We start from the raw sequence: 16,577 nt of genomic DNA, 5'->3' as shown, positions 1-16,577 counted from the left end.
AGAAAAAAAACTATTGGTCAGAAAATAAATACTGTTTGGCATTTCCATTGCACATGTGCAATATAGCAGTGCAGTTCAAGATGCATAGCAGGACTTCGTTCTCTAACTTTCCACATCACAAGCACACCAGGCACAACGCAGAAGCCTTAGCAGCCCCTCCAAGTCAACTAAAGTGCTTTTAGTGGATCCTTTTTTTGGATTACTTTGGAGTTAAAAATAAAAGTTGAACCCAAACATAAGCATGGGAATACTGAAATAAAAGATTTCAAGCAACTGAAAGGATGCATGACCTCCTCAAATGCTAAGGACCATGTGTCACACTTGCTATAATACTTTGATGATACTTTGAGGTTTCTCAGCATCAAATCATAATCATGGAAGAACAAATAAGACTTTTGAAATTGAACCAGTCTGCATAGAGTACTGTACAGACTGAAGCAAGTGCCTGTGCATCATTAAGTCCATGAGACCCAGAGGCACCAGTCTCTGCCCCCTCTAGGTGAACCTGAGGCCTAGGTGCTGCTGAGCTTAGTGCAGTAGGCTGTGAGACTGAGGCTCAGGCTGGCTCAGCCTCCATGTACATCTGGCCCAGGAGCTCGTGCAGTATGCTCAGTAGGGGCATGCCCAGACTCAGCAGCTCGTACAGGAAGCCGTAGTCCTCTGAGTGGTCTATGAGGTGGAGCCCTGCCTGGCCAACCGCCGTATGCACCCAGCGGGCCAGCTGGCAGGGCGTCCCACACACTGCCCGGCCCGCGTGCAGTGGCCAACGCAGGCTTCTCCTAAGGAAGGAACTCAGGGTACCTGAGGGCTGGCTCTGCAGGCTGTCTGTGGCCGAGTAGGGGTCACTCCGGTCCGGCGAAGACGTCAGACGTCCCTGATCCTCCTGCGTGTGATAGACACAACATACAATTGAAATCAGACCACGTAAAACACATATTTTTTATTTTTTTAAATAACATGAATAGTAAAAATGGCTGTGTTTATGTTTGCGGTTACTGAAAGCTGTTTACCGTTCTCCTCAGGAACTTGCTTGAACTTTGTAGGCTGGACCGACGCTGAGAATAATGAGGCTTGCAGTAAAACTTGCCTGAAACACAAAACACTGTAAAAACACATGCCGGCTGACACTAAATATCAAATTAATTCACAAACAGCTTCTGTCCCCAGGTGGGAGAGGGGCTGGTGTCGGTGTGTCAGCATCATGCCGTGTTGGGAGTCGTAGGCGTGTCCTCCCAGGCGTAGTGTGGAGCTGCAGACGTCACAGCGGAAACACTCCCTGTGGAAGAAGTGGCCCTCAGCGCTGAGTCGCTCCATCACGTACACACGCTTGGAGCAGAAGTGACACGTGTCACTGCCTCCCAGGTTCTGAGGGAACTCCTTCCGCACGATACACTGTCAGGAGACAGACAACAGCAGCTGGTTAGTGATACGGTGAGATCAACGTAATAGGCAAGCTGTTACTGTAGTCGTCTACTGCTAACAATGAGGGTGGTTGAGGGCAATATGAAATGAGTCATTGAGCATTGTTGGTTCTAAACTCAGCAAAAAAAGAAAGAAATGTCCCTCTTTCAGGACCCTGTCTTTCAAAAGATCACTCGTAAAATTCCAAATAACTTCCCAGATCTTCATTTCAAAGGGTTTAAACAGTTTTCCATGCTTGTTCAATGAACCATAAAACAATTCATGAACATGCACCTGTGGAACGGTCGTTAAGACACTAACAGCTTACAAATGATAGGCAATTAAGGTCACAGTTGTGAAAACTTAGGACACTAAAGAGGCCTTTCTACTGACTCTGAAAAACACCAAAAGAAAGATGCCCATGGTCCCTGCTCATCTGCGTGAACGTGCCGTAGGCATGCTGCAAGGAGGCATGAGGACTGCAGATGGGGCCAGGGCAATAAATTGCAATGTCCGCACTGTGAAACGCCTAAGACAGCACTATAAGGAGACAGGACGGACAACTGATAATCCTCGCAGTGGCAGACCACGTGTAACACCTGAAAAGGTTTTGTACATCCAAACATCACACCTGCAGGACAGGTACAGGATGGCAACAACAACTGACCGGAACGCACAATCCCTCCATCAGTGCTCAAACTGTCCGCAATAGGCTGAGAGAGGCTGAACTGAGGGCTTGTAGGCCTGTTGTAAGGCAGGTCCTCACCAGACATCACCGGCAACAACATCGCCTATGGGCACAAACCCACCATCGCTGGACCAGACAGGACTGCACTGAGCACTTTTTCCCCCTTCGGATTTGCGTTTATCGTTGAAGGAATGAACATTACACCAAGGCCTGTACTCTGGAGCGGGATCGATTTGGAGGTGGAGTGTCCGTCATGGTCTGGGGCGGTGTGTCACAGCATCATCGGACTAAGCTTGTCGTCATTGCAGGCAATCTCAACGCTGTGCATTACCCTCATGTGGTACCCTTCCTGCAGGCTCATTCTGACATGACCCTCCAGCATGACAATGCCACCAACCATACTGCATGTGCTGTGTGTGACTTCCTGCAAGACAGGAATGTCAGTGTTCTGCCATGGCCAGCGAAGAGCTCGGATCTCAATCCCATTGCGCACGTCTGGGACCTGTTGGATCAGAGGGTGAATGCTAGGGTCATTCCCCCCAGAAATGTCTGGGAACTTGCAGGTGCCTTAGTGGAAGAGTGGGGTAACATCTCACAGCAAGAACTGGCAAAGTTGGTGCAGTCCATGAGGAGGAGAGGCACTGCAGTACTTAATGCAGCTGGTGGCCACACCAGATACTGACTGTTACTTTTGATCCCCCCCTTTGTTCAGGGACACATTCCTATGTCACATAAGTGACCATAGGTCTGTGGAACTTGCTCAGTTCGTTTCAGTTGTTGAATCTTGTTATGTTCACACAAATATTTACACGTTAAGTTTGCTGAAAATAAACTCAGTTGACAGTTAGAGGACGTTTCTTTTTTTGCTGAATTTATATAGCACCCTTTCTTCTAACGGTGTACAATATTAAGTGGTGGTGTGACTACCTAACCATAACGTGGATGTTAAGGCAGAGTAATATAACATGGAATGGGAACTTTTTTACTAATGTGTCATATTAGTAGGGCATTTCTCCAGTCCAGTGAGAGATGATCATGAATCAACAGAGATTAATCAACAATTCTCGGGACCATAGCAGAGAACTAACTAGTCAAATACAGTGGTTTCACAAAGCTCTACACAAGATTGCAGTTAGCTTTTGCTTTGCCTGCATAGTGAGGCAAAGCAAAATGCTGTTCACTGCTCTCGACCTGAAGACCTGAAGTGGGGCCAAACACTGTGTGAACAGGCACCCACATGAGTGCATGGAGTTACTACTTTCGTGGCCCCTGAAGGCCCTTCACACAAAACACCATGGCTCATGACTGGAGAAGTCCCAGTAAGATTCAGGTCAGAATGTTTTACAGTTTACAATGAACAGGATTATCTTTCCTACTAATAACAGATGTAGTATCCTGAAGCAAGACATGACTTGATTGATGTTTAGAAGGTTACCAAAACTCCTGAAGCTTGGGGTGGTAATAGATATAGAGCCCACTTGTGTGTGTGTGTGTGTGTGTGTGTGTGTGTGTGTGTGTGTGTGTGTCTTGTGATGTATATTCCCACTGGGCTGTGTCGGCACAAACATAATCGTTAGTCACACTGTGCTTACCGGCAAGGCATTAGGCCTGTGGTCAGTTTCATAAAGGATGGCTAGAGTTTCAGCCCTAGCGCCTATGTGAGAAGAGACCTTCCCAACTGTCCTCTAACAGAACCCAGTCAGAGGTAGAGGGAGGGAGCCACACAGAGACAGAAATTAAAAGGGGGGGAAAAAAGAGAAGGAAACAGAAAAAGTAAGGATCAGAATAGTATAAATTAAGGAAAAGAAAGACATTTCTACTCAGACATGAGAGGAGATGCAGAAATCATGCAGACAGTGAAGTTGTTACTCCTACCTGTTTGGCAGGCATAGAGGGCTCAGCAGGACAGTGTTCAGATTGATCAATTGTTTTTTTAATCATTACGCTTGGTGCAGCACTCCCATTGCACTAAAACCAATAAAAACATGGTAAGAGTGAGCTGATTTAATATATATATATATATATATATATATATATATATATATATATATATATATATATATATATATATATATAAGAAGCTTCTACTTTTTCCATTTCAAATTTTTACTGATACCCGTTGGGCAGACTTTAAGGGTTCAGCTCGATAACGCTTCTATCTAATTATTCTACTAGAGACTCAGCATTCCCATTGCACTAAAAGCTAAATAAATGAGAGTTAGCTGACACAACAGTGTCTTCTGTTCTCTCATGTCAAATGTAGTGAGATTTTTACTGATACCTGTTCGGTGGACTTTAAAGGGCCAGCTTCGTAACTCTCAAATCGAATGATTGGCTTTTGAATACTTGATCCAGCACTCCCATTGCACTTAAATCATCAAAAATACAGTGAGTTGACTTAAGTTTTTTTTTCTTCTATTTTTACAAATAAGTTTTTTTTTTACTGAAACTTGTTTGTCAGGCTTGAAGGGTTCAGAATAACAGCTTTCGAGTCAATCGATTGACTTTTGAAGGAGTCTACTTAACGAAGCATTCCCGTTGCACTAAAAGCAATAACAACATGGCTGGAGTGAGTTGAGTCTCTCTATTCTTATACTTCAAATGCATTTCAAATTACTGGTACCTGTTCGGCAGACATGTCAGGCTGGAAGGGTTCAGCTTGATAACTCACAGGACATTCGGTTGGCGTTTGAATGAGTCTACTTGATGCAGCACTTCCATCGCACTAAAACCATTTTAAAAAAAACATTGTCAGAGTGAGCTGATATCTTTTTAGGTTTGGGCTGGTCAGGACCACAAGGCACTGCAAGCGGCAGTCGTTTTCACCTTGTAATGATGCACAGGAGATGTTGGGGTAAGAGAAGAGACGCAAGACAGAGCAGACGGTTCAGGGACAAGGTGTATTGAAGTGATTTTAGGAACAAAGGCAGATCGATCCGTCTGTAGTAAAAAGGGTTCATATCAGAAATGAGAGCAATCTCCAAAATCTCTAGCTCTTCATATCCCACCCCAAAAATAGAGGAGATGCAAGCTGAATATAAGTAGGGGAACAATTGGGGGAAACAATTGGTCAGAGAAATATTCAACAGCTCAAACCTTTATCTCTTCTAATGAAGATATGAATGTTCACTCATTAGTATCATCACAGACCACTTTCATCATGCAGAGAGAAGTCACCTGACCTTTAATTCGCAGAGCTGTAACACCATGGAAACAAGACATGCTGCAAGAAAACAACCTCTGCCAACAAATGGATTTAAAAGGGATTACCAAGCTGTTACAAGCCTTTAAAAACATGCTCCACTCAGTAAATTGTGAGTAGGTTTGACTGGTGACATTGCATCCTTCTAAACAGTCAGACTGTCAAACAGAACTTGTGTACAGGGTCAAACATACTGTGCCTCATTTCCTTAGATGGAGTTAGACAGGCAGGCAGGCGAGGGGTGGCGCTACACTTTCACCTTATACTCTTTCACTCGAGGAGTCTCGGACTCAGGAAACATAGAACGCAGAAGCACAGCTCTCTCCTTTATACTCTTCCTGTTAAATTCCCCGGTAGTTACGGTTTGTACTTTTTTCTTTAGAACAGCAACAAGGAAAGGAAAGAAAAGCAAGTGTGAAACTACAGGAAGTTGGCAAATAAATACTGAACAGCAAACATAATCCGTAAAGCTGATGATGTGTGGTATGGCAATTTTGTATCTTTTGAACAATTCTGTTTTTGTTGCGGAGTTGTGCTGTCTGCTAGACTCGTGGCTAAGGCGCATGTGGATTTACTGTTTTGAATGGGCATAAAAATCTATTTCCACGCAAAAAAATTGTGAGAGTGCAGAAGTAAGGCATAGCTGTGAATGGGGCTAACATGGTGTTTCCAGACAGATATAATGGAGGCTCATTGTCACCTGGCTCATCTTTCGCTCCAGCTTCTCTAGGCCCTTCCCTGTGGGGCCAGGAGAAGGTTGTTCTGGGTAATCTACGTCATCTGGGGTTTCGGTGTGTGGAATCCACACTCTCTGCTGCACCAAGTCTGCGCGCGGAGAGGCCTGTGTTTGATCATCACGTGGAGGAGGACTCCAGGACCTTGTTGGAACGTGAAGGGGAGTCGGTTGCGCCACGGCTGCAGGCTCTTCTAAGAGTCGCATATAGATGGACGGCTGAAAGCAGATATACACACAAAGCAATGTGTAAAGCAGCACGGACCTCCAACCAGTAGAGGGCGAACCTCCAGGGTGGCATAAAAGGAGTGTCTTTTCAATGACTCTTGGTCTAGAAGACTATTGGTTATTTTGTTAACATAGGCTCTATGTTAGGGGGGGGGGATTTATTGAGTTTATGATGCAGCGGCTGACCCTTCATGGTCTCAACACACACCAGATTGACGTGACTGTACCTGCCACTTGGGGCGTGGAGGCGAGGGAGGGGGCTGTTTCTTGGGCTTAGCAAAGCGAGGGTTCTCCATCATATCCAGAGAAGGAGATGAAGGACGGCTTGAATCAGAGTCAGAGTTCAAATCAGACTGACAGAGCAGCAGGCACGAGATGAGGCAGGAAGCACGAGCAGGAGGAATAGGAGAAAAAAAAGAAAGTAGTGCAGAATGATTTGTTTCAAAACCACACCCTGCCATCATCCACCCATTGCATAAAGTGTGATTTCTGATCCTGAATGCCGATTGGTTAAAACCACATTTCATCCGGTGTCTATTCCACAAGTTACCACAGGCTAAATCTATGATGTTAAAATGCCTATTTACTCTGTTCCATCTGACAGAGCAATCCACTGTCTCTTCAGCCCAGACAGGTAGTTTCTAAAACTTGATCTGCACTATAAAAAAAAATAAAAAATGTTATGCTTTTTAAACTAACATTTACTTTAACAGCAGAGATTTGTATAAACCTTGCCGTCTGCTTTTCTCAGCCAGTTGAAATCATGAGTCAGTTCTTTGTATATATCCATAAAAATGATGCTATCAATAAAAAAAAGACAAAACAAAAACGAAGTGCAGCAAGTTTGCAGTCTTTCCAGCTTCAGTTTGAAGCTCCTCTGAACAACAGTGTCTTGACGAGAGAGCACATTTTCTACCCCAGGCAAAGTCGTGCAATATTTGCACAATATTATGGATGTTGCCAAATAAAATGTCACTAGAAAACAGCTTAAACAAATGCAAATGCAGCTACTTTGCTGTTATTCTGGCTGCACTGTTTGACATGACTGTAAGTTATGTTGGCTAGCTAGCAAGCAAGGGATAAGAACGTTGCCTGCCAGTAGGGCAATGGAACATTTAGAACGAACGACTGGGTCGCATTAATAAATACAGAACAACCGGGTCGAGTCTCTGGCAACCGAACCGAAGAACGAAGAACCAGCCGGCTTGGGAAGCAACCCTTGATTTGTGTCGGGACTTCTTTTGTGGAAGGATGAAATGGTATGAATAAATTAATCAAAATATTTTTTAAGTGAAAATATGCAAATCATTATTTGAATATGTTGGTAACCCGTTGTATAAAAGCGATTGTACCCTTGAAGCCGGTGTTTGGAGGATATATTGGTACGGCTTGCCGGCCCTCGACATTGAGTCGGGCATAACAGCCGTGCCAATATTTACCTCCAAATACCAGTTTCTCTGGCATTATCGTATATGCACCATAACCATACCATATCTATGGTATTCCACACCATAATCAGACAGAGCCACTCAGTCCTTTGATGGGGCTTCACAGGCAGATTATACTGTATCCACTTCTTCATCAAGGTTCCAAATGCACAACCTGCTTTCTTTAATCCTATAATCCAGGGACAGCCTCTTCTTACGATGGAGTAGCTAATCATACTGTGTGACTAAGGTAGCGGTCGATATACTAGAAGTACGTTATTGGTAGAAGTAAAACGATACAGTAAATTCATCTTCAATCTCTTCATAGCTTTCTTGACCATCACCTAAACCTCGTCAAAACGTTGTACTCAAACTGTACCCAAGGGTAGTGGCTGTGGGTGTGGTAGATCTGTCCCATTGTACAGTCTTACAACACAATGGGCTATATTCAAACATGATTATGGTGGCAGTGATGTTGCAGAATTGGATACAAGGACATAAGTGCTCTCCCCGGACATAAAAGCAGGTCTATGAAATGAATTTCATCCATTTCCAAACTCTCTCAGAATGTTATGTACCATAGAGAACAAGTAGGTTCCACAGAGCCTTCATTATCTGCAATTTCAACACAAAAACATGACCTGTGTATGATTAAACCCCCACCCCACACACACGGCAGAAAGTACTATACAATAGTACAGATTTCTAAAATCAGATATGATCAACCATCAGAGAACCATCAGAAGAGTCATACAGTAACCATTGGCACTGAGGCCATCGACAGTTTGTCTGTATGTGACTTTACAATGTGTTGTTGTTGTTGTTGTTGTTGTCCCCCCCCATTGTCTCTACACAGCACAGTGTACAGGGACCTTGACCCCTCTAGTCAGAGTACTGTACACCTGGAGCTGCTCACCTTATTGCGCAGGGAACTGCCGGGCAATGCATTCTCCTCAAACTTGGCCAGTAGCTGTGTGGCCATTGAGCGCACTTTATTCTGCTCCCCACCGTCACCTGCAGGGGGGGCACTCTGACAGGACAACTGACAACACAATGAATGATCAGTCCCTTTATCGACATTAAAATGGTTGCATCTAAGGCCATACTGGTGACAGAGAAATGTTTGTTGTAGTCACTAACACACCTCCTCTAAATAGGTGCTGCCCTTTCTTCGTCTTTTGTTCATCGGGTCGTTCGCCTCCAGCTTCCCGTTATCCTGAGGAAAAGGTAGTACAAAATAGACCTAAAACAACTGTTCCTTCACAGTCATTCACGTCACAGTCAAAGGTCATCGAGTGTGGGGGTAATCATTAAGAAAGTATGCCTTGTAAGATGTAGATTATCTAGGGTCTCTCAGTCTTGTTGACATACAGTACCTTATCTACATTTCAATGACTTCTTGTCATTTATTGGCACATAGGAATTCCTTTCATCTGTCAAGTAAACACACACCTATTTTGACACACTTTACGTAGGCTAAAATCACATTTACATGGATGCCTTTGTTGTTGCAATGCTTTCCTTTTAAAGACTGTAGATGGGTGAGGAGGAGGAGGAGAGGGTGAGCCCACGGTACCTTTGGGATCCTTTTTTTGGGCTGTGTTCGGTTCATTAAGTTGTAAACAGAGTGTGCAGACGCCGATGAAGTCGCTTCATTGTTCTCATCCGTTTCCCTTGCACCTGTAACAAAGCATAGCAGTGTGTTATGGGTGCTTTGATACAGGACATAATCTAATACGCACACTGTTATAAACCAGCCCTCTAAGCCTAGGTCAAGCCAAATCAAGAGGGTAACCAGAGAGTAATGTGAAAATAAACCCTCAAAATAGTAGTATCCAGAATTCAAAACAGATTCCTTTTGATTAATCACCAAGTGTCAGAAACTATTATGAGGACATTACAATAGTCAGTAGGGCTGAATCATTAGTGTTTTAAGTGAAGGAATTGTCAGCCATTTAACATAAACGCCTACTGTATTCTATAAGAGGCAGCCCTATAGATCATAGAAGCATTATTATTACCATGGCCCTGTGAGATGACCTGAACTGGGGCCCGAATGCATTTCTTACATACCACACTCATAACTGACCAGGTTGTGTAACATGCAAATCTTATCCTTCAGGCACACTATCCTCATTAAGGGTTCAATCTTAAACTCAATCTAACCTTTACAATCCTGCAAACAAATCATTCCTCAGGAGTAGTAGAACTCCAGTTATGGAGTAGTTTATGGAAAATAGTATGTAGTATATATATTAATTCAATTTAAATTAATAATGTTAATTAACATATCAGACTTCAGGATCCCATTACGTAACCCTTGCCTCGAGGTCACCAGGCTGCTCGTTATGGCGCACACCTGTTACCATTGTTATGCACAACTGCTTGTCAGACTCAACTGGACTATCACCTCCCTGATTACCTTCTCATATACATATAAGGGATTATGTCTGTGTGCTGTTAGTGTTTGTATTATGTTTATTTTTATTTAAAAAACACTCACTCCCTGAACTTGCTTCCCGACTCTCAGCCCACATCATTACATCAGGAAACCGACTCGAGCTACTGCAGGCACTGTTCCTTAGTGTGTGTCGTCTCCCTAGACATCCGGGTCACCTCCCACAATTTTCCAAATGTTCCGACATTCATGTCTGTACTTAATAGAACGGCAGTTTGGCATAGAGGAACTGTGTCACTGCCTACAGTACCTTATCCACTTGAATAAAACTACAAAAATAGTAGCTAGCAAGATAAAGCTCACAGGGGTTATTTTTAACCTTTTCACGCATGAGTTCCAAATATCTCTTAAGGTTGCGCCCAGCGTGAGTTATGCTTGTGATGTGAGAATGCACTCACTGTTCCACAATGTGATTGTCATGCAACAGGACAGTTAACCCTCGCTGCCCTCAAACCAAGACACACGCTGCCTGCTAATTATCTACAGGCTATATTTCAACTTGTCAATTTGAAATAATTTTCTAACAAGTTTCATCTTCCAACAACAGTTTGAAGTGAGTGTGAGTGAGTGAGTTCCGCCTCCTCATTAATTCGCATAGAAGGTGCCCTTTTCACCGTTGCGGACAATTTATGTTGAGGCTTTACTGAACCGGACAAAATTCTCTTTCGATGAGAGCCCAAGCACATCCCCAGTGTTTCCCCAGATCAACTATGCAGATGTTTGCGCAGTCTTGCATGAACTTTTTCCCCCTGGCACATTTTCTGTCAGGCTCTTGCATTGCCTTCATTGTTGTTCTCCTTACAAATAATAACATTGGACATCGTGTTGGTGTTTCTACTGTATGTATATATGGAGCATAATGTATTTACTGTTTTATTCAGATTTTCAAGTACTGGTGATAAATGATGCATTCGGGCTCTTGCATTGATTGTAATGTACACACGTGTGTAAAATGCTTTTAAGGCTGTACTGATTATGATGAGCTAATGCAAAGATATGTCCCAGCTATTTTGGTTACAAGGTTTTTGACATTTTAAAAGGCATTCTGGGTGTCATGTAAAAGTCTGTCAGACCAAAGATGTTATAGTAAAATGAGTAAACGTCCGGAAGTGAAGGATGGTAGACACACGATGAATTGTAAATGGTCATTTCTATAGCTAAATTCATATTATGGTTTCTGTCAGCCGAGAGTTCTGTAAATATGACCACTTGTGTCAGGTCAAACTTTTCTCAGCACAAGGACTAATGTAGCCTACTGTACATTTTCCGGTTTGGATGATTGTGTTATGCTGTCGCAACTTCTGTGAATGTCTGAGCATTGCATCCAAAAATAAACTGGTCACATTCAGGACATAAGGTTTTAAGGACTGTTTGTGAAAAAAAAAAAGTGTTGCAAGCTCAAACGCTGACTGTTGCGTCAATCGAAACTGGATGTTCTGAATCGCATTGGTTTGAGAGTACGCTGCAGAGACCACTGGAGAATGATCACACACACACGTTAATGTCTGCATTTCGTAAGTGGCTAATTTGCATCAACTACCTCCACTAAAACCACTGCAAAGGTTTTGCCTGCAAACTTTGGTTTCGAATAGCAACCTTCTGGCATGTCTGCCTCATGATTTGTTGCGAGAGTTTTCGGGCTGAAGCAAATTCACCCCAGAAAATGTTGTTTTCCCCCCCTTTCTGAAGTTGCCAAAATACAAACGTCTGTTTCCTAGAGTCTTGTTTTCGAGTCTATACTGTGTGAGGCATCAGAGTTGTGAGAGAATTACCAAGAACAGCAGCCTACCAGTGATGGATGCAGGCGAGTTGCGGAACATCTCGTAAAGCTTGGAGATGTACAGCACCATCATAAGCTTGTCTGGGTCCTGGTCCAGAGCCATCTCGTTCCCCGTGGTCACAGGCTGGATACCAAACTCATGCTCTGCTATGTCAAAGGCCAGCTGGTTGTTCTTGGCCGAGTCCTTCTCATTCAGGGAGTCAAAGTCACTAGGATGGAGGGAGATACAGAGAAGAGGCATAAGGTTCACCTCCTAATAAAGACCTTAATAAAGTGGTTTCCCCTATGGAGTGAGAATGTTAGCCCTAAAACGGTTTGTTGCTAAGCATTAAAACATTGGTTTAATGCTGCATTCTATAATCATTATACTTTCTGCACCACCAGACTCCTACCAACATTGCACTAGCTGAAAGGTGAGGTCTAAGTCCCTTAGCAACAGCCCATAGCAATGTCATAAACAGATTGTAAACACATTTCCTTTCCATAAAAAGGATTTAATTCAGAATGGACTGTCGAATCACATCTACCTGTGACACAGAAGGGGGAGGGGGTGATGAGGTCATCACGGCTGCACCCCCTCAGCTCACACTCATTTTGACTCACACACAAAAGACGACTTGAGCGGGCCAAATTCACACCGCATGAAGGATAAAACACCCACTTGTTATTTAGGTAAGACGGAAACATTTCAAGGCGTGGAGTTGCTCAACCGTGCCATCAGTATCTAATACTGTTAGTACAAATGCTTTATACACATAATTGGACGTGCAATATGAAAGCCAAACCAGAATGCTCGCTTTCTCATTTCTCTATTTAGACAAACTGAGCTGTTGCCCGCAAAGGTCAGTACACATAGTACAGTTCCTAATTTATGAATCCTACACCTAGAGTTTAAACAGAAGTGTTGTCTACAATATAATCAATATCGCTGTACACATTTTCAACAGCATAACATGTGACAGACACAAAGGCAGCGCATGACCATAGACGAGATGAAAATCAGTGTGTGCTTTGATGGTGCCAATAAGACCATGACTGTGTGTATGTATACACACACACACACACACACACACACACACAGCCTTCAGAAAGTATTCACACCCCTTTACTTCTGCCACATTTTTTTGTGTTGGTCTGAATTTAAAATTGATCAAATGTAGATGTTTGTGTTACTGACCTACACACACACACAATACCCCATAATGTCAAAGTGGAATGTTTATTTTTATAGATTTATCAGATGAATTAAAATCAAAAAGCTGAAATGTCTCGAGTCAATATGTATTCAACCCCTTTGTTATGGCAAACCTAAATAAGTTCAGGAGTAAAATTGTTACATAATATATTGCATCTATACACTGTGTGTAATAGTGTTTAACATGATTTTTATATGACTACCTCATCTCTGTACCCCAAACATACAATTCTCTGTAAGGTCCCTCAGTCGAGCAGTGAATTTTAAACACAGATTCAGCCACAAAAGACCAGGGAGATTTTTCAATGCCTCGCAAAGGACACCTATTGGTAGATTGCTTTTTTTACTAGACATTGTATATCCCTTTGAGCATGGTGAAGTTACTCATTAAACTTTGGATGGTGTATCAATACACCCAGTCACTCACTACAAAGATACAGGAGTCCTTCCTAACTCAGTTGCCGGAGAGGAAAGAAACCGCTCCGGGATTTCACCATGAGGCCAATGTTGACTTTAAAACAGTTAGAGTTTAACGGCTGTGATAGGAGATAACTGAGGACGGATAAACAACATTGCAGTTACTCCACAATATTAACCTAATTGACAAGTGAAGAGGGAAGACTGTACAGTGTGTCAAACTCATTCCACAGAGGGCAGTGGCTGCGGGTTTTCGCTCCTCCCTTGTATTCAATTGATAAATTAATAAAGGTCACTGATTACTAAGGAACTTCCATCACCTGGTTGTGTAGGTCTTATTTGAAAGAAGAAAAAAAGACACTAGGCCCTTTGAAGTTATGCGATAAGAAGAGGGGGAGGAGGGGGTTGAGAGAGAAAAGGGAGAGAAGTTTGTGTGAGAGAGGATGGCATCAGTTGCTGGGATCGATACTATCTGTATAGTGACCAAGGCCAGGTCTGAGGAGCTGCTTGGCGTAGGCAGCTAGACTAGCTGCCTATCAAGCTAGCTGGGTTTTCTTGAGGGCTTGAACACAGCCCGAGATGCGATTAGCCATTGTGGCTGGGACTGCGGATTATCCAGGCCTTGTGTCAGTGTAGATCCTTGCTGTTTATTGTTCTGGTTTCCAATCCTCCCAGTGATCTACCCTGTCTGGAACTGCGGGGAGTAACAGCATAACCTACCATGACAAAGACCAAAGCAGGTAGGAGTACCGTTGAGGACAGTGATGTCTATCACAGGTGCAAGATCTTTTTAAACTAACAAAAATTGTTATACAAGCAGTTGTTACAAGAAAATAGCTTCAAGTGTTGTCAAAATACTTGTGGAGTCAACTAATAAAATATTGGATGACCTGACCAGAGAGGTCCAGGACCTGTAGAACAGTTTGCACATCTCCCAGGGTCAGCTCGATGAGGTTAAACAAGAGAATGGCATGAAGAAAACAACCTGTAAGTCATTGAGAGAGGACATCATTTCTGTATGCGAATCCATGATAATTTGATTTTTCCGTCATTGTTATCAAGGTGCAATCAAAGCGGAACAACATGGTTGTGGATGGAATTGCAGAATCTCCACAGTGGTCAAAGTTCCTTAGGTTCAAGGACAAGGTAGCTGTTCTGGAAAGAGCCAAGAACTTGAGAGGAACGTACATCTTCCTCAACGAGGACTATCCTGAAGCTGTGCGCCAGAAGAGGAAAGAACTTATCCCAGCCATGAAAGCTGCCAGAGAGCGTAGGGACATTACTTATACCTTCTATGACAGGCTCATAGCCCACCCTCCCTCTCAAAAGTCCGGAAAGGATGAGAGAGCCAAGCCTATGGGTTCGTAGCTTCAACCCCGCAGCGCACACACAACAATTGATGAATGGACTGCTGAACGTATACATTTCTCTTGCCTGGTTTATTCTTCTTTTCCATATTTCGTTCTTATAAGCTACCCAGGAAAAGGATGAAAATATCCCATATCAATATATTTAGCCTTAGAAATGAGGTTTATGAAATCAATAACATTTATAGACATTTGAGACTAATTGATTTGATGTTATACACTTTTATTGCTGCTGCTCTAACATCTATAGAAGAGACAGGAATGCTTATGGGGAGGGGTTGACACACACACACACACACCTCAAAAAAAATAAAGGGAACACTTAAACACAATGAAACTCCAAGTCAATCACACTTCTGTGAAATCAAACTGTCCACTTAGGAAGCAACACTGACAATACATTTCACATGCTGTTGTGCAAATGGAATAGACAACAGGTGGAAATTATAGGCAATTAGCAAGACACCCCCAATAAAGGAGTGGTTCTGCAGATGGTGACCAGACCACTTCTCAGTTCCTATGCTTCCTGGCTGATGTTTTGGTCACTTTTGAATGCTGGCGGTGCTTTCACTCTAGTGGTAGCATGAGACGGAGTCTACAACCCACACAAGTGGCTCAGGTAGTGCAGCTCATCCAGGATGGAACATCAATGCGAGCTGTGGCAAGAAGGTTTGCTGTGTCTGTCAGCGTAGTGTCCAGAGCATGGAGGCGCTACCAGGAGACAGGCCAGTACACCCGGAGACGTGGAGGAGGCCGTAGGAGGGCAACAACCCAGCAGCAGGACCGCTACCTCCGCCTTTGTGCAAGGAGGAGCAGGCGGACCACTGCCAGAGCCCTGCAAAATGACCTCCAGCAGGCCACAAATGTGCATGTGTCTGCTCAAACGGTCAGAAACAGACCGGCTTACAGCCCAACACCGTGCAGGACGTTTGGCATTTGCCAGAAAACACCAAGATTGGCAAATTCGCCACTGGCACCCTGTGCTCTTCACAGATGAAAGCAGGTTCACACTGAGCACATGTGACAGAAGTGACAGTCTGGAGACGCCGTGGAGAACGTTCTGCTGCCTGCAACATCCTCCAGCATGACCGGTTTGGCGGTGGGTCAGACATGGTGTGGGGTGGCATTTCTTTGGGGGGGCGCACAGCCCTCCATGTGCTCGACAGAGGTAGCCCGACTGCCATTAGGTACAGAGATGAGATCCTCAGATCCCTTGTGAGACCATATGCTGGTGCGGTTGGCCCTGGGTTCCTCCTAATGCAAGACAATGCTAGACCTCATGTGGCTGGAGTGTGTCAGCAGCTCCTGCAAGAGGAAGGCATTGATGCTATGGACTGGCCTGCCCGTTCCCCAGACCTGAATCCAATTGAGCACATCTGGGACATCATGTCTCGTTCCATCCACCAACGCCAGACTGTCCAGGAGTTGGCGGATGCTTTAGTCCAGGTCTGGGAGAAGATCCCTCAGGAGATCATCCACCACCTCATCAGGAGTGCGTGGAGGCCACACACACTACTGAGCCTCATTTTGACTTGTTTTAAGGACATTACATCAAAGTTGGATCAGCCTGTAGTGTGGTTTTCCACTTTCATTTTGAGTGTGACTCCAAATCCAGACCTCCATGGGTTGATAAATTTGATTTCCATTGATAATGTGTGATTTTGTTGTCAGCACATTCAAC

At 43.7% G+C, this 16,577-nt stretch overlaps 1 protein-coding gene across 14 annotated transcripts in view; it reads right to left on the bottom strand.

The window, feature by feature from the left end:
* The window catches only part of LOC118401019 (F-actin-monooxygenase mical2b-like), a 90,829-nt gene that overhangs the window by 19,117 nt on the left and 55,135 nt on the right, over window positions 1–16,577 (bottom strand). For 4 of the 14 annotated variants that reach the window (XM_035798138.2, XM_035798139.2, XM_035798149.2 and 1 more), the window contains exons 13-27: window positions 11,927–12,126; window positions 9,256–9,359; window positions 8,824–8,895; window positions 8,596–8,721; window positions 6,480–6,605; window positions 5,992–6,243; window positions 5,551–5,667; window positions 4,916–5,029; window positions 4,713–4,814; window positions 4,371–4,457; window positions 3,965–4,057; window positions 3,682–3,774; window positions 1,206–1,392; window positions 1,011–1,087; window positions 802–883 (exon numbers count right to left, since the gene is read on the bottom strand). In XM_035798138.2, coding sequence (XP_035654031.1) covers window positions 802–883; window positions 1,011–1,087; window positions 1,206–1,392; window positions 3,682–3,774; window positions 3,965–4,057; window positions 4,371–4,457; window positions 4,713–4,814; window positions 4,916–5,029; window positions 5,551–5,667; window positions 5,992–6,243; window positions 6,480–6,605; window positions 8,596–8,721; window positions 8,824–8,895; window positions 9,256–9,359; window positions 11,927–12,126 — 1,832 coding nt within the window. The remainder of the gene's footprint in view (window positions 1–801; window positions 884–1,010; window positions 1,088–1,205; window positions 1,393–3,681; window positions 3,775–3,964; window positions 4,058–4,370; window positions 4,458–4,712; window positions 4,815–4,915; window positions 5,030–5,550; window positions 5,668–5,991; window positions 6,244–6,479; window positions 6,606–8,595; window positions 8,722–8,823; window positions 8,896–9,255; window positions 9,360–11,926; window positions 12,127–16,577) is intronic. The other 10 variants (XM_035798142.2, XM_035798141.2, XM_035798143.2 and 7 more) reach the window with 10 other exon arrangements.

The sequence above is a fragment of the Oncorhynchus keta genome, chromosome 22 (assembly GCF_023373465.1).
Source record: "Oncorhynchus keta strain PuntledgeMale-10-30-2019 chromosome 22, Oket_V2, whole genome shotgun sequence".
NCBI lineage: Eukaryota > Metazoa > Chordata > Actinopteri > Salmoniformes > Salmonidae > Oncorhynchus > Oncorhynchus keta.
Note: the sequence above shows the minus strand (reverse complement) of the source record. Positions and strands in the feature narration are given on the sequence as shown.